The sequence below is a fragment of the Oryza sativa genome, chromosome 11 (assembly GCF_034140825.1).
Source record: "Oryza sativa Japonica Group chromosome 11, ASM3414082v1".
Classification (NCBI taxonomy): Eukaryota; Viridiplantae; Streptophyta; class Magnoliopsida; order Poales; family Poaceae; genus Oryza; species Oryza sativa.
This window is the reverse complement of record NC_089045.1, coordinates 7,917,855-7,942,006: the sequence shown is the minus strand read 5'-3', so window position 1 is coordinate 7,942,006 and position 24,152 is coordinate 7,917,855. Positions and strand designations below refer to the sequence as shown.

At 41.1% G+C, this 24,152-nt stretch overlaps 1 protein-coding gene and 2 long non-coding RNA genes across 3 annotated transcripts; all 3 read left to right on the top strand.

The window, feature by feature from the left end:
- The first annotated feature begins 6,086 nt into the window (after nt 1-6,086).
- LOC9270451 (uncharacterized) lies at nt 6,087-8,509 on the top strand. The gene is made up of 4 exons (XR_010737917.1): nt 6,087-6,402; nt 6,653-6,750; nt 7,040-7,135; nt 8,329-8,509. It is a non-coding gene; the product is annotated as an uncharacterized lncRNA (long non-coding RNA).
- Nucleotides 8,510-14,221: 5,712 nt separating this feature from the next.
- Nucleotides 14,222-15,662, top strand: LOC4350164 (probable carboxylesterase 18). Its single transcript, XM_015759652.3, has one exon. The coding sequence runs from the start codon at nt 14,301-14,303 to the stop codon at nt 15,354-15,356; it is 1,056 nt and encodes a 351-aa protein (XP_015615138.1). The 5' UTR covers nt 14,222-14,300; the 3' UTR covers nt 15,357-15,662.
- Nucleotides 15,663-17,170: 1,508 nt separating this feature from the next.
- LOC136353935 (uncharacterized) lies at nt 17,171-22,193 on the top strand. The gene is made up of 5 exons (XR_010737488.1): nt 17,171-17,303; nt 18,074-18,192; nt 18,948-19,044; nt 19,512-19,646; nt 21,861-22,193. It is a non-coding gene; the product is annotated as an uncharacterized lncRNA (long non-coding RNA).
- The last annotated feature ends 1,959 nt before the right edge of the window (nt 22,194-24,152 follow it).

The following is a 24,152-nucleotide window of genomic DNA, read 5'->3' as shown; positions in this document are numbered from 1 at the left end:
TATAGTTGTCGTGATGGTAGCAACAGATTGGATGTCCATAATTTTTTTTCCTTAGGTGTGTTGCTATTAGGGTGAGTTTTATCTACGCTGAGTTATTTTATTCATGTACTTGAATGGTTTTGTAGAAACTCGGCTACCATGTTCCTTCTTCATCTAAAAGAAGAAGGGTTTGAACGTTGTAGCTGTAGTCATTAAATGACTACATTTGTGTTTCACTAATGCTATCTAAATCTGTAGGATCATTCTTATTAGTACCAGCTACAAATAACCATCACTTGTACATGAAAATAATATAATAGTATTTACTAATTAGTCCTAATCATGCTAGTTGTCATCGATCAAGACTAGGAGTCATTAGTTACCTCTCTTTTTAATCCTACATCATGCTAGCTGTCAATTGTCATCGAGTGATTGATTTTATTCCATCACATATCAGAAAAAATTTTGAACCTAGACAAATCTTGTTATATCGAGTGTTTGCTATGAGAAATTTGTGACCAATTCATCGAAAAACATTCAAATTCTATCGTCCAGCTGACGAGCCCAGGACGATTACTCAAGGTTGATGGGCGGTGGATCTGCCCATGGTTTTATCACTTTCAAATTGGATGAATATGTGTGTTTTTTCAATTAGTTACTCGTACTTTGCAATATGATATTAAGTTAGGATGGGCTATTAACTATTTGAAAGGTCATGCGATTGAGAATGGCCTACTACTTGGATTGAATAAAAAGCACATGATCCTACTACTCTTTTTAACCAACTGGTTTCTCGGTGCTCGATCTTTTTTTTAACCAAAAGTGGACACATTAGCCCAATAATTCCTTGCAAGGGAAAGCAAAACTATCTATGGCAAACTCCCAATTCCTCTCTAGTTTGGCGATGGCGGAACAAAACCTAGGAGAAGAACAAGAGAAACCATGTTGCAGTTTTCATTAGAATAAATGTGATCTACCATCTTGGACCATCTACAAAGGTATATATAGGCATTACATAGGTTAGAAACTAACTAGAAATCAAATACAACATAATCTGGAAAATTGCCAACATTTTGTTTCTGCCTTTGCGTTGAGACCAGAAGGATTTTGAGTCATGGGCCCTGTCCGTCACATGTGCCATGAATTTATCTTTCCAACAAGTACACATACATCCAAGACAGACTCCAGATGAGAGAGAAACAAGCATTTTAGTCCAGCTATGTCCTGGCTGGCCCAAACCGAATCCGAATTGAATCTTTTCCTTTTTCATCTTCAAATTCCTTGTTTTGGAAAGCTTCAATGCGTGGGGAACTTATAGATGGACTCCTTCCCAATCCAAGATGAGCTTTAGGATAGTAGAACCCCATCCAATCATGCCGTGCAAAGCCCACATTCAACAACAATTACCACTGCTTGCACGCCACCCGGTCTGCCCACATAGGACTACCTATTTTCCTTTCGGATGTGGGGTCCACCTTTACAAACTTGCTCGGTGTCAATCCATGGCTTGAGGATGGATGTCATGGGCGACACCTAACCATCTAAGAGGTTACCCTCTAGCAACTTGACGATGATCCACATGTGCTTAGATCCTCCTAGCCATCTCACAAACACCAACCCTCACCACCACCCCAAAATTCACACTCAAATCACCGTGGAAACTCAAGAACAAGATGGAAGAGGCAAGGAAAGTGGAAAAATGAAAGTGGATCCAAAGGAGCTGTGAGAGGTATGGGAAATTTATCCCTCACCCCATGACGTAATGTAGCCGTTACTCACATATTTGAATTGAAAAGGTGGGAACTTCCAGCCAACACTTTAGCACCTGGCTGGAAAATAGCCACCCAGAAGTTCAGACCAAAACACCATGAAGTTTGGGGCAGGCTTTGCCATTGACACCTGAGTTCATGCAAGTGTTGTGAAAATATTTCTCTCTTCTAAAAATATTAAATCATAGCCCTTAAGATTGACTGAGGCAACCATTTGGAATCCTCTAGATAGTACGATTTTCCTAGAATCAAGAGCAAAAGATAAAATAAATATAAATTCATCTTTGAATCCTTGCTCTGTTTTTCCATTCTATTTGTGAGAGTCTTCATGCAAAGTTAAGCATCCTAGAACTAATTATCTGCACACACCTTGATAAACTTGTTAGTCCCTTAACCGTTTCATTATTAATCAACCAAAATCTACTTAGAGTGTTAGATGCACTTTCACTAGTAAATTACAAAGTGGATATAATTACCTTTATTTTGTGTTAACTAAATCATGCACAATTTATTTTCATCAATATTATCAGACCATGTGAATGATTCTCATTAAAATGCTGGCTATAAAATAATCACTAATGCAACCCTTCTCCTAATATTTACTCCCTAATTAATTGTAGAACATGTTAATTTTCACTAACCGTTAGTTAAGGTTGTCCCAAGTTACCCTTTCTCCTTGTCTAGCAAATCTTTTGGGATGACTTTACCATATTCGACGAATTCTTTAAAAATACGATTTTGTAGTTGGTCACTGTAATGGGTCTATTTTTCATACTCCCTCCGTTTCAAAATGTTTGACACCGTTAACTTTTTAGTACGCGTTTGACTATTCGTCTTATTCAAAAAATTTGAGTAATTATTAATTCTTTTCATATCATTTGATTCATTGTTAAATATACTTTCATGTACACATATAGTTTTACATATTTCACAAATTTTTTTGAATAAGACGAATGATCAAACATGTGCTAAAAAGTCAACGGTGTCAAACATTTTGAAACGGAAGGAGTACTATGGTTGTCATGATGGTAGCAACAGATTGGCCATAAATTTATTTTTTTTTCCTTAAGTGTGTTGCTATTAGGGTGGGTTTTATCTATGCTCTGAGTTTACTTTATTTCTGTATTTGAATGGTACGTTTTGTAGGAACTCATGTGCAAAGGTTGAAGGAGTGAAGGCTACCGTGTTCCTTCTTCATCTAAAAGAAGAGAGTGATACTTGGAGGATATGTTCTTTCTTTCTATGCATGAGAGACTCTGGGAGTGCTTACTTCTTTGCCTTCTCCTACTACTACTAGTAATTATGATGTGTCGGTGGTGCGCCACCACCTACGGTGGCTATCGTCATTGCCGCCATGAGGGGCAGAGCTAGAACTAAATAGAGAGGTGCTACCTGCTTGTTTTACTTTACTTTAGATCGAGTTAAACTGATACATGTATCTGAGTTTAGATTAAGAGGGGATGCATATATGATAAAAATAGATGGCCTATCTAAATCAGGTACCTGGCACCCCATGTACGATAGCTCCGCCCCTACCGTCATCATCGTCCTCGTCATCTCCCTACCTCTTCTCTTTTTCCATCTCCATGATCCAGAGTTTGAAGGTTACTTAAAGTCAACTGAAATCTTGCAATTACCTTTTCTTTTCTACACTTACACGCTTAATCTTGCACATTATAAAGCGCTTATAAAGAGTCCATGATCTCATACATCGTTACTACAATGATTCAACAATTTAGCATGACTTTTATACAACGGGATCATGCAGTACGTGGTTACTTCCACGCAAAGACACAGGTTAAGTGGTTATGTACATATGTTGGCAGCTACTAGCAGTTATTACTACGTTTACTGGAGTTGGCACGGCGTTTGCATCAATTCTCTTGGCATGAATCGATTCTCACTCGTTGTTCACAGCTAACAAGCACACGAATCCTCCGTTTCTGCCAATCTCACAGCTAGCTGCTATGTATATATGTCAAAAAAAAAAATCGGGTCCACTGTATTCAGTAGAAAATGTAGGGAAAAGAAAAAAGGAAGGTTAAACGCCAAAAGGAACCACAAAAGTAACGTTGGACGACCTTTAATGGGAAGTCTTGCAAATACAACAATCTAGATATGGCTAAACGATCACCGGATGCCAGCTAATTAAGCCAGCTAGCTACTAGTTGAAAATTTACTCCCCATTCCCTATTCCCTAATACTCATACTTACTTCTAAGAGGAGGATTTCTAAGAGGAGGATATGTGATATTTTTAGGGGCAGTAAAGCCAGGAGAGCCATTTGATATATAGAAAAAAAAATGTTTTGTTAAGCAATCTAGGCTATAATCGGTAACCACACACAAAAGTTGGATAAACTTTTGGATAAAAGTGGCACAATTTTCAAACTGCGAAATGAGATACAGTTTCGTGCGAAAACTTTTTATATGAAAGTTTTTCTAAAATATCAAATTAATCCCTTTTCAAGTTTGTAATAATTAAAACTCAATTAATCACACGTTATTACCACCTCGTTTTACGTAAAACACTTAATCTTTATGTTCGTCTTCATCTTCAGGAGATTCAAACACCACCAAAAACTTGCTCACGGCGGTGAGAACTAAGAGCCAATATTCGTCTGTCTCGTGTTGGCAAGCAAGCGAGCGCTTGCATCAACATCACTGGTTAGTTTAGGGTATGTTTGGTTGAGCTGTGGCTTTTGAAAAAGTAGCTGTGGGCTGTAGCTTTTTAAAAAGCAGCTCTAGAATATGGGTTGTGGCCTTTGGAAAAACTCGTTTGGTTCAACAACTATGGCTTTTGAAATAACTAGTCCCGCTTATAAGCGGGCCCTACATGTCATACACACATTGGATCTTCTTCCTCTCGTCATCATGGGATGCCCGAGCTCGCTGGGGCTGCTCGGTCAGGGCGGTGCGCTGGCCAAAGTGCTGGCGACGGGTGGAGGGGCGGCGGTGCCCCAACCCTAGGGCGAAGCAGCGCGTGAGGAACGATACGGTGAGAGGCGATGGGGAAGCAAAGAACGAACCGGTATGCATCATAACTAATAGCAGGTAGGTAAATACTTGATCAAAAACAGCTGAAAGCAGGGGTGGAGGTGTTTTCAGTTTGTACCAGAGCAAAAGCAACTTTTGGGTAGAAGCAGCTATGACTTTTAAATCTGCTTTCCAACCAAAGACACCCTTAATTTGCTCTACAAACAAAACAACAACGCTTGCTGCTTCGAGCTTAGCTCAGCTGGGCTAGTTAATCCTTACCCATGCCTAAGCAAGATAGGAAGAGAGTATCCATACAACATTTTCTTAAAAAAACAAACTTCCAAATATAATTATATAGTTGTAATGCAATTAAATTATAAATAACACGTAACTGTAATGTGTATATGCCCATATCTAATAAGGCTGCGTTTAGTTCGTATGTCAATTTTTTTAAGTATACGGACACACATTTAAAGTATTAAACATAGACTAATAATAAAACAAATTACAGATTTCGCCTGTAAATTGCGAGACTAATCTATTAAGCTTAATTAATCCATCATTAACAAATGTTTACTGTAGCACCACATTGTCAAATCATGGCGCAATTAGGCTCAAAAGATTCGTCTCGCGATTTACATGCAAACTGTGCAATTGATTTTTTTTCGTCCACATTTAATACTCTACGCATGTGTCCAAACATTTAATGTGACGGAAAAGTTGGAAGTTTGAATCTAAACACGGTCTAAGAATACATGGCAATCTACATGGCTAGAGTGTGGCTACCAAGCAAGCGGGTGGTCATGGCTTTGATCCTCCACTAGCGTGCACACGATATTTTTCTTTTGATCTCTACTAAGAATCTTAAAGAATATCTGGCGGTAAAAAATTTAAAAGTTTTGAGGGAAAAAATCGGTCGAACATTCTCTATCTGTTCTCAGATAGAAAATAGATAATGTGCCCTAGATTGTTAGGACTCGTCCGATAAATATGACTGAAAGAAAAAGTACTCGTAAGATTTAATTCTACACGCTTTCGGATACTCATTGGACAAGGAGATATGTGTATATAATGAGTGTCTGGGTTTACACTGTACCTGGGGAAAAACGGTGGAGCTCTTGAGCTATTTCATCTTATACTAATATAAAAAGGAGGAGTTGCCCCCTTCCAATACTACGGGTGAAATCAACTTTGCTTTCTCAGCCATTCGATCTATCCATCCAACGGCTGAACACGGATGTGGAGGATTGTGTCTTGCAACGCGTCTGGTCAACTCAGTAATTCAGCGATTGAGCGGTGATTCCCCATCCCCACCCAGCGGACGCGCGGTGACATCGCCATGACGCCATCGCGCTATCTTCGGGCCGTGGCATCCGCCCGATGATGCCGCCGCCGCGCCAACCTTCTGGTAACGGTGCCGCCTCCCGTTATGGACGCCACTGCACCTCCTCTATTGAGATAAGCTACCCATGGAGGGCGCCGTCCTTGTTCTCCACCAGGTCGCCATCCTAGCGCTGCCAGCGGCGGAGACGGAGGCGGCCATTGCTGCTGCGCCAAGGAGGAGGTTTTGCGAACGGTGTGAGCTCCATATCCATATCCAAGGGCGGGGCTGTAGTGAGGAGGTACACCCATGGAGCATGCGGACCGGACGAGGAGGGAATCGCGCGGCTGGTCAAGGCAAGATCCCATCTCTCTTTTAATCTTTGATCTCTGAGATTGCTACTAATCTGAGAGATGGGCCTGCTCGCTAACGGTGATATATTTTCTGAATTTTGTGCCAATTCCAGGAGTGAGTGAGTACATCCCTGAAACCACCTGATTCCTTGCATCAATTCATCCCTTCTGTTTGAGGTTTTGAGTGGCTGTGGCTTTTGATGCTATGTGCTCTTGATTTGACTCGATTTTTGCTTTGTTTTGGTGCATACAGCAAGATCATAGAGATGAGAAGCAATTGACTAGAAGCTACGGCTCGCTATCTGGCAGCTTGCGCAGACAAATTCCCATATGCATGCTGGCAGAGTGGCAGTAAGTTTTCCCCTAAATTTTATCCTAGAAACTTCAATGTTTAGTTGCCAACTGAAATATGTGCAATGAGTTATTGTTCATTTCACGCATCTTGCTGGTAAAACTTGCTATTATCTCATTTTTGTTCCCGGGAGCGCAACCTTGGGAGGGATAAGGTCAGCTTATGGCTCTCTGGTCATTTTGTAAATCTTGCTAAGTATTTTTTTTTTGTTATTGATGGCCTCTTTAGCACGCATCTAGTTTGTCGCCATTTTCGTTTCTCTTGAAGCTAAAAGCGTTGCAACAACAGCTTGCTTGCTCGAGACCTATTATCATAGCCAAAATATCAAAACTGGAGGTTTGGAGATGATCCTATAGTGGCTGGAAATGCAGTTGGTTACAGCTGGTAAGATTAATTATTTTTTATTGTGATTTGCCATCTCCAAATTATCCTGCTCCTTGCGATAAATCAATCTCCAATGGTAGAATTTTTTCTACTATTCTGTCAATAAAAACAATGGCACATCAAAATCTCCACGTATTTCTTGATGATGGAAAATAAGCATGTCCTAGATTATGCGAACATGACATCAGTTGTTTGCTATAAATGTTGCACATGCATTGCACTTGCACGATTAGGCGTATATCTTGAATGTTGATCTGACATCCTTGTCAGGATTTGCTCATTTGCTATGAGATTTAGGTGGTATTTGGATCAGTGACTTAATTTTAGTCTCTGTATTTAGACACTAATTTAGAGTATTAAATATAGACTATTTACAAAAACTAATTACATAAATGAAAGCTAGTTTGCGAGACAATTTTTTTAAGCTTAATTAATCCATAATTAGATAATGTTTACTGTAGCATCACATATGCTAATCATGAATTAATTAGGCTCAATAGATTCGTCTCGCGAATTAGTCCAAGATTATGGATGGGTTTTATTAATCTTCTATGTTTAATATTTATAATTAGTGTCCAAACATCCAATGTGATAGTGACTTAAAAGTTTTATTACCATCTAAACTAAAGAGGGTCTCAAACTTTCACATGCAATGGATTTCTGAAAAGTTTAGGCTACTGATACTCTTCTGCTATATTATCTATTTCTACACAAATATCAAAAGAGCTCTCATGCCACTTTCTGAAAGCACTAATAATATGCACATTTCATTTATATCTGAATTTGTTGTAAGCCAATGGCAAATTTCATGAGGAGGTAAGCAGCTAATATATTACAGTATGCTTGATCCCTCGGCAATATATTCCATGTGGCCAGTACACGTACCCAGATTCTAATTACCAAAAAATGTTAAAGTATTGAGTCCAAAAACAGACCAAAATTATCAGACCGAATGTTCTGGTTATATTTTTTAATTAGCTGACCTTTGCATTTTTAGTAAGTATACTGTTACTGTACACTGAGTCACTGATTGATCCCTCAGCTCAATCATAATAAAAAGAAATGAATGTCAGTTTCCCGAGATATGTTCACCAAAGTCCAGAATGTTGCTACACATGATTTCACATGCATGACTTTTCAATGGATTTGATATGGATAATGTCCTCCGCTTAACTTTTGTTTTTTTATTTCAGATTTACCATTTGGATTGCATCTCGGATTTACCCATTAGATTTCATCTCAGAGTTTGTAAGGCCTTCAACTGTTAATTAACTTCTGGTAGGAAGGTTTTCTATACTGATGTATGCTTCTCAAATTGAATGTAAAAGTCTTAATCATTGCAATAATAAAATCTTAATTGTTTTTTGTCTTTTACATCTTGAATGTAATTTTGTGCAATACATATTGTGAGTAGCGTGCATTGCACGTGCACGATTACTGGTCCCTAAAACGTTACAGTTGTAGCGAGTTAAAAGGTAAATCATATCCTTTATTCATGTGGAGAGAACACGAAGGAAGAGGGAAAAGGGAATACTATTATTTTCATCGTTAAAAACCAAAGAAAAAGATAAAGTAATATTAAGAGGTTAATTGACCTTGCTATAGAAAACCAACGTGCACTGGTGGAGAAGGAGTTTTTACTCCCGGTTCGTAACCCCCCTTAGTCCCGGTTTTCCAACCGGGACTATGAATCCGGGACTAAAGATCGTTATCTTTAGTCCCGGGTAAAAAAACCGAAAGTAAAAATCTATTTTTAGCACCAACCGGGACTAAAGATAGAGTAGGTAATCGGGACTAAAGAGGCTAGCTGGCTAGCTCCGATTGCTACTTTATTCTATTCTTTTCTTCATTGTTTTTAATTAATTGATTCACTCTATCCTATCCCAAAATCCTAAATCAATCATCCCCGAATAGTCTCCAAATTCTCAAATCAATATTTCTAAATACATCACAAAATCTTAAAAAAATTACATCACAACTTTTACAAAATTCATCACAAATACATCACATATTCACATCACACACAAATCGTCTCAGATCTGAATCACAGAATCTCAACAAAAAAAAAAGAGAGAAGACGAACGGCCTGCTGCCGCGGCGGCCGCCGGCGCGCCGCCTGCCGCATCCCCGGCTCCGCTGCCAGCCGCCAGCGCCGGTGCGCCGCCTCGCCCGGCCCTCCGTGCGCCGCGCCGTCGCGTCGGCCGGCAGTCGCCGCGCGCCGCCCGCCGCGTCCCCGGCCGTCGCCGCGAGGCCGCCAGCCGCCCGCGCGTCGCCACGCCGCCTCGCCTGGCCCTCCGCTCGCCGCGCCGCGCCCTGCCGTTGCAGAGGGAGGTGGGGAGGAGGGAGAGGAGGAGAGGAAGGGAGGAGGGAGAGGAAGAGATAAGGGTGACTCTGTGAGGAGATGAGTAAAAAAAAAGGAGAGGAGATTGTATTAATCCGATCCGCGTGCAACCACCCCGCTTATATCGATTTTTTTCCCGGTTGGTGTTACCAACCGGGACTAAAAATAGATCTTTAGTCCCGGTTGGTAACATCAACCGGGAGTAAAGCTTATATCTATCTTTTTTTCCGGTTGGTGTTACCAACCGAGACTATAAATAGATCTTTAGTGATCAAAAAATTCCTCAGAGCTTTCAAACCGGGACTAAAAATATTTTTAGTCTTAATTTTTAATACAATCGAAACTATTGTGAAATCTGGTGGACCGACTAAAAATGGTTTCTCTGCCAGTGGTGTGAAATCCTTCACTTCTTGTTAAACCTGTACAGACTACAGACTCCAGATAATTCTAGCAAACTCTACCACGCGGTGTATCAGTGCATGCGTACAAGTAGATGGAGGAAGAGATTGCAGGATGTCCTCCATTCGTTCGATAATATAATTATGACACAACCACTTTTCTTAATATTCCATAATACTATAGAATATACATACATGTAAGTAATTAACTATGACTCATTCTCCATTAAATTATTACTTTTAAAATCCTCTACTCTCATGTTATCTAATTCTATTGGATATATGCATCGTATTTATTAGGATGATCCAAACTACAAGATGATAATAATTATTTTCTTAGTGTTTGGGTTAGGGGTGGTTATACCTTATATTTAAATGATCCAAACTACAAGATGATAGAATGATCATGTGCTGTGCTTCGATCCGGATATCCCCTCTACAACACTGTTATCTGATGTGCATCACGGATACGTGGAACCGCTAGATAGATGGCCTGTTTGATAGAGCTCCAACTTCTAAATTTAGCTTTACAAGTTGGGTCTGTAGTGGAGTTGTAGAGCTGTCTAAACCCAACCACACCTCTCTGTGAGATAGCTCCACCCAACTCCTCTTCTATTTTAGGTGGAGCTGAAACTATTTGGCTGAGCTCCAACTCCAAGAGAGATGAAAGTGGAGATGGAGCTTGCCCAAAAGATTTACAGAATCAGTCATTTGAAGGGCCCACATGTTAGCGGACGGTACTGGAGGCGACCCACATGCGTCGCTGGCGCATCACACCATCGGCGCCGCGCGCGGAAGGCGGAACCCGTGTGCTGCCTGCCGTTGCGCTGGTCTCGCGCTCCCACCCACGGCCGCCCGCAGCCAGCAGGTAGACGCACAGTGCGTGCATCTGCGAACTCATTACACACACCAGTAGTTGCTCCCATTAACTCTCCCCATATGCGCCATATAGCTGGTCAGTAGAAGTAGATAGCAGTTAATGGCCACCTCGCTGTAATTAACCATTTGCCGCCGCCGCCGGCGGCCACACCGACCGACACCTATCCATTGTCCAATTTTAATGTTCCATCTTATTTAAAAATATTTTTAAATTAAAAACATAAATCACGTATAAAATACTATTTATCAAATAAGAATAAAATTATTAATTATAAAAAGTTTCAAATACGACACACGATCAAAATTGAATACGGAAAGTCATAACTGTGTTTAAAATGGGACGGAGGGAGTAGCTGCTGTGTTCGGTGAGAATTGTTCCCTACTTAGGCCGTGTTTAGTTCCACGTTAAAATTGGAAGTTTGAAAAAATTAGAATGATTTGACGGAAAAGTTGGAAGTTTGTGTGTGTAGAAAGTTCAATGTGATGGAAAAGTTGGAAATTGAAAGAAAATAGTTATAATCTAAACAAGGCCTTATCTCTTGTTTTGTGTATGCACGTTTCTCAATCTGCCAAAATGGTGTACTTTTCAGAAAAATTTCGTATAGAAAAGTTATAAATAAAATCGTATTAATCTATTTCTTCAAAAATTTACCTACTCCCTCCGTTTCAGGTTATAAGATGTTTTGACTTTGGTCAAAGTCAAACTACTTTAAATGTGACCAAGTTTATAGAAAAAAATAGTAATATTTTCGCCCCAAGATAAATTTATTATAAAAATATATTTAGTTATTACTTTAATAAAACTAATTTGGTATTATGAATATCACTATATTTGTCTATAAATTTAGTCAAACTTGAAACAATTTAACTTTGATCAAAGTTAAAACATCTTATAAAACTTGAAACAATTTAACTTTGATCAAAGTTAAAACATCTTATAACCTAAAACGGAGGGGAGTAATAATTAGTTAATTAATTAATCTATTATCTATTATATACTAAAAGTCCTTTAAACTTCCTACAAACGCTCTCAAGCCACCACGTGGCGCTCTAATAAATTAGAGAAAATCCTAGAAATTCTAAGAAAAAAACAAAACATTTACCCCTTGATTTTCACTTAAATTGATTGGTCCAATATTATACACCGTTAGATAAAATCGATCTTAAAACAAACTAAATACCATGGGGTCCTGCATATCCTCCTTCCACACATTGGCAGGTATATGTACGTATGTACATACGTGCACTTCCTTCCCTTTTTCTTTTTTCCTTTTTTTTCCATCTATATATATAATGGATATTTTTCTAAATAATCATAATTTTATAAACAAAAAATCTGCCATCATATAACTTAAACCGGTGTACTCTTTACATTGTACTATTATTTTCAAATAATGCACTATTTTAAAATAAATTTTACATAATTATATTGTGTACCTATTAAATAAACAATTTAAGATCTATATTAACTAATTTATATGTGCACTTAAACTGATGGCCCCATTATGTAAATCCTCGGATCTATTTTTTATTACATTGGTCTATTATTCTCAAGCAATGTACTGTATCAAAATAAGGACTACACCATTTTATTATGTACCCATTAAATTAACAATTTAAAAATCTAACTAATTTACACTTACATTGTAACCGGCGGACCTATTATTATAATCATCGGATGTATTTTTTTCTAATAAATAAAGCGTCTGAAATTCTCTTTTTGCCCGCTGCACAATGCACGTCTACACCTTTACTTTTCGCACGCGTGACAAAACGTAGTGTGTGAAACATCTAAGGTGATCATAACCGCTGTAGTGCTAGCTACCGCTTTTCCACATATCAAATCATATATGAAGATGATTAATTTTTTTAATAACATGAGAAGAAAATTAAATGTGTGATGAAGCAAGGGAATAATTAAGCACCATGGGTTGTGTTTTTCCCAACACTTAGTTCTGTTTAAGCTGAAACTGAGAGTTTATTACATAATAATTATATTGTATTTGTGTTATGTCGTATTTGGATTTTGTACTATTTGTTCGTACATGTGAAAGGAATCATTATGTTATAAATGTGAGCGCAATATTGATGAATATAAATAGAACTCTAACGATGGCAAGGGTGATAAAGGGAGTTTAAGGCCCTCTCTTTTTTTTCCCATTTCATATTTTAGATTTTTGTTCGCACGCTTTCCAAGTTTTTAAATGGTGTCTTCTTTAGACAACATTTTAACTTTTTAGAAGTCAATTCATTCGTTTATACCCTCAAATAGCTATCTCATAAATTAGATAGTTCATCAATTTCAGCTATCCTAAACCTCTAAACCTTAAGTTGTACATATTTTTTTTCATGCGAGTCATGGTAATCAGTAAATTGGTGATCAACGAATCATCAAAGTCGTAAGATGAATATGTAAGATCTACTCTGAATAATTGTAAATAGGTGTCAAAATTAATTGCTATTAATTAGACATCTAATGGCTTGCTAGCCACAAAATTATTTTCTCTCTACATGTATATAAACATAAACGAAGCTGGAACAAATTTTACATATGTCCCCTATATATATTGCACGGTTAATATTCTAATTACATGTGTTAAGTCCTTTAAAATTCCTTAAAATACTCTCAAGCTGCCACGTGGCGCTCTAATAAATTATGGCAAATATTATAAATTCTAAGAAAAAAAAATCAAAGTATCTATTACTTGATTTTCACTTAAATCGGTACGTCCAATATTATAAACCGTTAGATTAAATTGATATTAGAACAAACTAAATACTACGAGGTCCCACCTCTCCTCCCGCGGCATAGGTATGCACCTACGTACGTGGGTACGTATGCTTCCCCTCCCTTTTTTCATTTTCCCCTTTCTTCTTTTTTCCATGCATATGCTTTCCTCCCTTTATTACTACATCATGCGCCTTCGTGAGACGATTTAATCACAAGAATTTTGAGTATCTTGCACTCGTATTTTTCATTTGCGGCCATACTACACGGTATGTATATAGATGGAATGTATGATAATTAACTAGCAATAGTTTCTTATTAACTAGAGAGAAAAAACATAATTCAAAAGTCGTAAGTACTTAATCCATCTCCTACTCAAAAGTTTCTGAATGGTTTTTAAAGATACCTTAAGAAAAAAAAATAGAACCCTTAAATTATTATAAAATAATATTATCTAAACTTTAGTTTGCCTATAACCTATAAGACAAAATTTCTGAAAAAAAAACTTATCTTTCAATAATATAATATAAGTGTCCACTCATAAGCGGGGCACCTTCATAGTAATTTGTGTACTAATAAATCAATTCGTTTTGCGGGCGGGAGGAATTAACTCTCAGAACCACCAAACGACCACAGTCACAGGCCAGTAGAGCTCCCCGGCCGGCAGCGTGGCTATGGTCCCACCCGTCAGCCACCTCTCTCCTCCCATAAATATCCCAGTCTCCCACGCTTCCGCTTCCGCATCAGACAAACCTCTCACTACCTCAGTTAGCTCAGTAGCACAGCTCACCTCGGCTGTCCGAATCGAGAGGCACGGCCATGGAGAAGCCGACGAAGAAGGGGGTGGCGCCGCCGATGGCGTGGCGGACGCGCCTCTCCATCCTCGCCGCGGGGTGCCTCACCGACGCCACGTGCCGCGCCGACGGCACCATCAACCGCCGCCTCCTAAACTTCCTCGACCCGCACGTCCCGCCCTCCGCCGCGCCGCGCAACGGCGTCGCGTCGCGCGACGTCGTCGTCGACCCGGCGATCCCGCTCCGCGCCCGCCTCTTCTACCCCTGCCCCTCCGGAGGAGACGGCGGCACCGGCGACGCGACGAAGCCGCTGCCCGTCGTGGTGTTCTTCCACGGCGGCGGGTTCGCGTACCTGTCCGCGGCGTCGCGCGCCTACGACGCCGCGTGCCGACGCATCGCCAGGTACGCCGGCGCGGCCGTGCTGTCCGTCGACTACCGCCGCTCGCCGGAGCACCGCTACCCGACGCCCTACGACGACGGCCTCGCCGCGCTCCGCTTCCTCGACGACCCCAACAACCACCCCCTCGCCGCCGACGACGGCGACGTTCCACCACTCGACGTCACCCGCTGCTTCGTCGCCGGGGACAGCGCGGGCGCCAACATCGCGCACCACGTCGCCCGCCGCTACGCCCTCGCCTCCACCACCTTCGCCAACCTCCGCCTCGCCGGCCTCATCGCCATCCAGCCATTCTTCGGCGGCGAGGAGCGCACCCCCGCCGAGCTCCGCCTCGTCGGCGCGCCCATCGTCTCCGTCCCGCGCACCGACTGGCTCTGGCGCGCGTTCCTCCCGCCCGGCGCCGACCGCACCCACGAGGCCGCGCACGCGGCCTCCCCCGCCGGCGCCGCCGGCATTGACTCCCCGGCGTTCCCTCCGGCCACGGTGGTGATCGGCGGCTACGACCCGCTCCAGGACTGGCAGCGCCGCTACTGCGAGACGCTCCGCGGGAAGGGGAAGGCGGTGCGCGTGCTGGACTACCCCGACGCCATCCACGCCTTCTACATCTTCCCGGAGTTCGCCGAGGCGCGCGACCTCATGCTCCGGATCAAGGACATCGTCGCCGGCGGCGGCGGCGAGCACTGACTGGTCGGCGTCGCAGTGCACGACACGAGCACGAGCAGTACTGTGGTTGGTTGGTGGTGGTGAGTGAGTGATTGGGGTGGGGTTGCGTGATGGGGGTGGTGAGTGATGACGTGGACTGATTAGGCGAGATGCCACGTATTGTAGCTATCACTAGGCACTAGTGAGCTTATCCAGTAGTAAGATGACACGTGGGACTTGTGTTGGTCGCATATGTTATACTGCATGGTGTAGGATGAGGTCGTCAATAATTTGTTAGGAGTAAAAAGTAGAGGCCACCAATAAAATGGGATTTATGGTTTTAGATAACTGAAAGTGGCTTTTCTAATTTACTTTGTTTTAGGCTGTGTTTAGTTCATACTAAAATTGAAAGTTTGGTTGAAATTGGAATGATGTGACGGAAATGTTAGAACTTTGCGTGTATAGGAAAGTTTTGATGTGATGAAAAAGTTGGAAGTTTAAAGAAAAACTTTGGAACTAAACATGGCGTTAGCACATCAATACAATCTCTAATGTACAAGGAATATTATGGAATGATCTAATATCAAATAAATAGAAGATGTAAGGCTTCGAACCCAGACCGACTAGCACACCAATTTGTGAAGCTAGCCGGAGACCCTCGGACGTTTCTCAACAACTATGGGCATGTTTAGATCAATTTGTTGTGGCAAAATTTTTTGGCAAAAGTTTTGGTGGCAAAAGATTTGGCATTAAAGTTTTGCTAGTTGGTGTTTAGATGAATGGTAAAGTTTTACCATTAATTGCTGCTGCCTCTCTCATGCATGGGGCCCGACGCTTTTTTGTCCAAATTTGCTGCGATGGACTCCCAAATGACAAATGCCAACTTGCCTACTTTTTGCTACTGGTGTTTAGATCCATTTTATCAAAAAGTGGTCCACAACAGCAAAACTTTCATTTAGAGAGTAGTATTTGTAATGCTAAGTTAATATACTGATACCATTTTTATATATTAAATCTTATTGTTTTTACATGTTTGAGGCAGTGATTGAAGCTAGTTTGAGTTTTGATTGTAAGCATTCTGAAGCAACATATTAGTTTACTTAAACGCCGTGGGAATGGCTGAAGATTAGCGTGCCACCTCAGCCGTCTTTTACAAAATATACCCCATACTTTTGGTTAATTAAGCGCTGGTCCTCGCAATGTCCACCGTCCGATCTTGAGATAGGGTTGATTTGGCCGTCCATGCTCCCCCCTGTGGCGGCCCTTCCGCACCCGTGGGATCGTTGGATCTCTAACGGACGGTGTGGATTTCCCCAACTCGTACAAACCCTAGCCACCCGTCCTCTCCTCCCCCACGCGCGCCGCCTCTCCCTCCTCCTCCCATCGCGCCGCATCCTAGCCCTCCTCCTTCCTCGCGTGCGTCGTCGCCGCCGCAACTCCCTCCTCCTCCATTCCCTCAACCCCTCCACTCCCTCAGCCATCTCGCCGTGCCGCCATCGCCGCCACTACTCCCTCAACCAGCCATCTCGCCGTGCCGCCATTGCCGCTTCTTTCCCGCCGGATCTCCCAATGAGGAGGCTGGGGCCACCGGATCCGATGACCCCATTCTCCTCGCCGGCGGATCCAGTGCCCTAGAGAGGAACGAGAGCCGCCGCTGCCGCCCTTTCTCCTCTTTCATCCCTGCCACGCCACTGCCTCCCTCACCCTCTCCGACCATTTGATTCATCGGCCTTGGCCTCCCCCTCCACTGGATCCGATCGCCCGGACGGAGTCAGCAGGCCATCGCCACACCCTCCTCTCCTCTCCCTCTCCATGAGCACCTCGCTCAGTGCCATCCCCTCCCCATTTCCTCTCTTTACTGAGTCCTATTTTTTCACTTCATCATCTGTTAATGTGACGCAGGTTCTGGTCGCTCCCGTCCTCCACCAGCGCTTTCTCCGGATCCATGATCTTGATCCTCTTGTGAGCCCTTCACCTAATGGCATACAGGTATATACATTGCTAGCCCCCCGATGAGGCTTCCTGCTCATTCAGTTCCACATGGGTGATAAGTAAAGATAGCACCGTCTTCTTGCAGTTTCCACTTGCTAACTGATGTGTTGACATTGTGCTTCCATTTCGACATACATATGACCTTTTGTTGTCTTCTCCAGGGTGATATATGTGGTCATTACATTGCTTATCAGATTAGTTATAGGTTCAGTTTAATGGTAACATATCATGTTTATGTATCTCTGTAGTAGTTTCCTCAACGTCCTTCCTTTTCCAACAGATCAAAATCATATTTAATTGGTTTATTCATTGCCCACTATTTTATTGGCAGAATGACATAGTATAGAATAGATAGATGATGTTTATTATGAACAATCTTATATTGGCAATGTTAATGAACGTCATCAAAGCTTATATGTAAACCTAACAATCTTGGCATATTACCACAAGTCCACAACCAACCTTTGATTTTAGCCACTCCAAAGGTACATTATTTTATATCTCCATTTTGATTGACTTAATTTATTAATCTCTATATGCTTTTTTACATAGTAAGCTTATTCTAGGCCCATAGATCAACAATTCTTTATGGCCTTGGATCTTTTTATTGATTTTCCATCCGTGTTTATTTCTTCATTATGATAGAAGGCTATAATATCTATGGTCTTTCTTACCCAATACTATTGTGTGATTCATTCAAGCATTTTGGAACTTACTGATAGTGATAGCGGGCATTCTGATATTAAAATATTTATTCCTAATTTCAGGTTTGCAACCATTCATAATAGATTATTAGTTGACATCTACGACTCAATGCAATATGGGGAACAAAAGCAATTGTTACTTTCTGATGAAAATGTTTTGCAGTACCTTCCTGCACAATGAGGTAATTATCTGGATCCCAATATGGAATAGCAGACTTCAGTTTTTGTTTGCAAGTCCAATAGATGAATATATTTTCATACTATATTTCTATGCATGGTGCAATTGCCTATTTTCTGTCCAGGTCCAGTGACCTTCAATTGGGAAGTTTCTTCTTACACTAAGGAGAGGATGTGGCAACCTTAATAATTTGAAATGGTTGCATGTTCTACAGAAGGATATTTAGATAACTTAGTATAAAAAACATAGTTGGTTTTTATTTAAATAGTCAAGTGGATAACACAAATCTATAAATTCTACAATTCCTTTAAATTCCTACCATGAAATGCAAATCAGCAACCATATCTCCTATTAATTTTCCATATATGATTATTTTCTACTGAGCTGTTGAAATGCAAATCAGTATTTTTTGTATGAGGATTGTTATACCTATCCTGGCAATATGTTAGATCATTGGATTGGATGGACTAGATCCTTTTCGTTTTTGGAGTGCTCCTTGCTGGTACATGATTGAATGGGCCAATATGGTCAATTATGGGTTGTATATATGCTGGTATGTTGTACATTTACCTGTAAGATTTTTTTTCATCCCTTCCGCTATAATCACTCTCTATGGTGAGGTATTGCTCTTTAGTTCTTTTATAGTCATTCAGACCTTCCGCAAAAGTTCTTTCAATGCAATTATTATAGTTTCCATAATTATGTTTCTTTTTTCCTACATAGTTATCCTTCTTCTAAAACTGAATTACTGGTTTTCAGTTCACAGTAGCAAAACATTTGCTGTCGGAAATAGAGATGGCTTCACACACCCACCAAGGAGCGAGATGACAGGATAAATGTGGCTTCATGTATCCTGGTGATTCATCCATCCCAAACTACTAATCTCCAGCCAATGACTCCTATTTTGCATTCAGGGTAATCAGTATAGATGCATCACGTTTTCTTGGCCACTTCACCATATCTAACTGTTTCTAAATGCTACAGATTGATTTTGTTATATATGCATGGAAACACTTGTTCTGGCAATAGAACTTTCAATGTTTCAGCAAGAAAAATTCACTATAGTATCACTATCGCAACTGCCTAGCCCTACATCAATTAAAAATAGAGCTGCTTTTCAACATTTTTAAGTTTAGCGGTTCCTTTTCACCGTAGTTGATATGATAGAGAAATAACCAAACCCTCAAAGTGTTGTAATTTTGAATGAGTGGGATATCTGTAGTATATATAGTTTCCTATGGGATTGTACAAATTATCGTTGCTTAATTTGTCAATATTCAAATCAGTCAAGCATTGATTAATCTCCTTTTCTTAATATTGAAGGATTACTAGCGAAGTTTGCGGTGCTACTTAACATTGGAGCTGATCTGATCCTCTTCCGCCAGTGGCAGATGGTAGTTACCATTACAGCTGATCTGATCGTCTTCAGCCAGTGGTAGACGGTAGTTTAACCATTCGGTGAGTATGTTTAATTTCTGAGGTGGACGGATGTATAATATACCAAAACTATTTTGTTTCATCTAAAGTTTTCTACTTTCAGATGTGTACTAAAGCAAACTTGCATACAATATTCTGTGTATACAAGTTAATGGTAATTAGTACTCAGTAAGTGTCTTCAACATGTTATAGCAATCATGATTAATTCCACATTCAATTTGCAATTTTCTGGAGCCTGTTTGCGCAATTATGTTTATTCTTTGTTCATTGGCATCATCAACCGGCGCAGCGTAGCGCGCCACTATTTCTAGTATACATAAATACACCCTCCATTCCAAATTAAATTGATTTTCTTGGCTATATATATATATATATATATATATATCCATATTTAAGCTCGTAGCTTCTCCCTCCATCTCAAAATAAGTGCACTCACTTATTTTGGGACGGAGAGAGAGTATAAATCAATTTATTTTGTGATGGAAGTAGTATTTGTATGAAGAGGAAATGTTAATTAGAAACATGCTGGTGAGTAGCTAGAGATTACTGTAATTGGAGTGCTAGTAATCATGCAAGAGCTAACTCTACGTATGCTCCAAAATAAATACATTAATTACACATGTGAGATAAACAGGGGAGAAAAAATTAGAGGTAACTCTATATATTCTCCAAAGTGAATGTATTAATTAAACAAGCGAGAGAAATACGGGAGAAAAAAAATTAGAGATAACCTTATAGCTAATATTATACATATTAGCTCTTGTATATATACTATGTTTAGATTAGCTTATGTAGTACTCCCTCCATCCCAAAATGTTTGACGCCGTTGACTTTTTTAAACATGTTTGACCGTTCGTCTTATTCAAAAAATTTAAGTAATTATTAATTCTTTTCCTATCATTTGATTCATTGTTAAATACACTACAACAAAAACCTTATATAAAAACACTTTTGTAGAGGCGTTTTGCAAATTGCCTCTTAGATCAGGAGTTTTATAGTGTAGAGACATTTTATAGAGGCATTTTAAAAAATGTCTAGAAAACTTTTACTCTACAGACACTTTAGAAATATTTTCAGCATATTTTATTAGATTTTATATTGTAGAGGTATTCTTTCGGCACTTTAAACTGTGCCTGATATATAAAGGCATTTTCTTAAGACTTTGTAAGGCACTTCTTAGAATAAAAGTATGTAATAAATGATTAAATATAAGTAACTCAAGACAACAACATATAAGTAATGACTTGGGGTTGAGTTGGTTAGTGCCTTGAAGATAAGAATGAATTGTGCAATTGATCATGAGTTCAAGGATTGTCGAAAAACAAGGGAAAATATTTTATTTTTTTACATTGGTTTCATATGGTTGTGACACAATTTAATGTCTCTATAAAATGCCTCTACCATCTTATAGACATTTTGTAAAATGCCTCTTCGTTTGTAGAGACAATTCACCGTAAGACACTTATTATGCATTTTTTAAAATGCCTCTATAGTATTATAAAGGCATTTGAAAAGTATCTCTATAGTACTAGAAAAATGCTTCGTAGAGGCATTTTTGTTGTAGTGATATACTTTAATATATACATATAGTTTTACATATTTCACAAAAATTTTTGAATAAGACGAACGGTCAAACATATTTAAAAAAGTTAATGGCGTCAAACATATAAGTAAGGAGGGAGTAGCTATTAGTTAGCTCTACTATTAAATATATGCTCCAATGAGTCGACATTTAAAGCATCCGCAGCCACTCAGTTAATGACAGAGCTATATATGTGATGATGTCTACTTTCGATGTTTACTTCCTTCATTTTAAAATAAACTAATCTATTACAGGTTTTCTTTTGATAAGATTTAGTATAATATTAAAATATATCATAAATTATATTAAATTTATTTATTGCGGAAAAGAGAGCCTATATGACTGGAGGATAGACGGAGAGACAAGAGCTAGCCAGCGCACAAGTAGTCGACGGCCAACTTTATCTCGCCAAAAAGATGGACAGAGGGAGTATTAAATATATACTTCAATGAGTCAACATTTAGAGCATCCATAGTATAATAGGTCAGTCAGCTAAGGACAGAGCTATCAACTATGTCTACTTCCGATGATGTTTACTTTCTCCATTTTTAAATGAACTAACCTAGTATTACATATATTAATTGTCTCGATCAGATTTAGTATAATATTAAGATGTGTCACAAATTATATTAAATTTGTTTATTTTGGAACAGAGAGCCTCTGCGACTAGGATGGACACAGAGGAGCTAGCCGGCGCACATGCAGTCGACGGCCAACTACATCTCGGCAAAAAATCTAATACAACACTTTAATTATGTTGGCTAACAGAATTGCCCATGTCCGTGGGCCTCCTGATGTCTCGTGCATCTCTTCCTTCCACGATTCTTGAAAAACCAGAGGTCCCAGATGATTATGATTCATGATCTGTGACAAACCGAGTGTTGGCAATACCACCGAATGACTAAAAGTGGCTTTTGCTAGTAGAATTAAGTAGGTCGTGCTTTCCGTTTTTTCAGATGATCAAAATCCCTTTTTACATGTGGCCAGGTATATGCGAAAATCACATTTTTCTACGTGGCTAGTGCAACCGCGGGCAAAAACATGCAGTCACAAATGCCGACCACCTCAAAAAAAAAATGAAAAATGAAAATAAAAATATTCCACAAAACCAAATCAGCCGAAACCCCCAGCGCAGCCTACCGCCAGCTGAAACCCTAACTCTCCAAGCCGACATCGTCGTCGCCACTACCACCACCACCGTCATTGCTGTCATCGTGTTCACCGTAGTCCGCCATCATCGTCACTGCAGCGGTCAATGCCTCTTCTGAGGCCAATGGCAATAAATCTGTAGCACCCAAGTCCGGCACCGCCCGATACACCGTCGTCATCACCGTAATTGTAGTTGTAGTCGATAGATCCATCCGTCCCGTTGTCATTGGGGACAGATCTGGACGCCGCAAGGTCGCTAGTGGTGGATCCGCCCGCCCCACGGTCACAGGCAATAGATCCACCCAACCTGCCCAAGCCATGATTGTCGTCGTGGTCACCGTAGTCCAGCATCGTTGTTACCGCAGCTGTCAACGCGCCGATGGCGACAGATCCACCACTCCCGAGTCCAGCGCTGCCGGATCCACCGTCACCGTCGTCGATGGATCCACCAGTCTCGCAGTCGTCGGGGATGGATCTAGATGCCACAAGGTCACTGGCGGTGGATCCGCCAGCCTCGCGGTCGCTAGTGACTGATCCACCCATCCCGAGGTCGTCGGTGATGATCCGGGCGTCGCGAGTCGCCGACGCCAGCACTGGACGCAGGCAGTGCATCCGGCTACCCCGCTCCCGTGCCCGTGTTGAAGCCGCTATCGCCACTCCCTTTCTCTCGTGAGGGAACCATTGACGCCGCTGCCTCCATGCTTGCGTGATGGAGCCGTCGACGCAACCGCCGCCTTTGTCACCTCCCGGAGCGCTTGCCTTTGCGGGCCACGAAGTGGATCGGAGGAGAGGATTGGTGGAGTAGGAAGAGGAGAGGATGAGGGAGGAGAGGAAAAAAAAAAGGATAGGATAAGTAGAGGATGTTTTTTTAAAGGTGAAGAGAGTGAGGCGTGCGATTGGCTGGTGGACTGGTGGCAAGATGGCCTCTTAACAGGCTCACATGCGAAAATAGGTTTATTTTCGCAGGTGATTCTTGAACCTTCCTTGGAAGCCGAATTTTTGCATACGGGGACGGTTATGGCTCGCCTACACCCTATATTATGTCTCGTCCAGAAAATAAATTATGTAGTAGTGGAAGAAATTCAGGGAAAAAAAGGAGAAAAATGTGAAAATAACTTCAACATAATCGATTTTTCAAGACGAGAAATCCTCAAGGTTGGCAGACCATAATTGCCCTTGTATGCAAAAATCGCTCCCCTAAGGACGGTTTAAGGACTACATGTGAAAATTTCATATTTTTCGGAGATGGGCCTTTTAACAGGCCCGCCTATGGAAATAAACCTATTTTCACAAGTGGGCCTGTTAAGAGGCCCACTGTTCAGTAGCCCTCTAAGTCGAGCTCATCCTTAAAATATCTAAGTCCTCTCTCTCTCCTCATCCTCATCCTCTCCACTCCACCCCTCCTTTCCCCCACTTCCTCTTCTCTCCACCTTATCTCCCTCACCTTATCCTAGTCCCTCTTTCTCGGTAGAAGCTTGACGTCAATGATAGTTTAATGTGCGGAGGCAGGTCCGGTGGTGTGGCGCACGTCGAAGACAAGAACGGGGGCGGCACCGGCCTCGGCAGTTCTGCCACCAATGGTGACAGGAGGGATGGATCCACCTTTGTTGGACTTGGGAGCAACTGGCCTCCCTCTCGCCTCTCCCACTCCATCATCAACCCAGCGGTGGCATCCTCAAGAGGTGTGGCTCCTCCGCCGTCGGACTCGGAAGCAGTCGAACTCTCTTGCCTCTTCCTCCCCGTCGTCAATCCGGCAGCAGTGGGGGCGGCCTTGAGAGGAGAGGATCCACAACCAC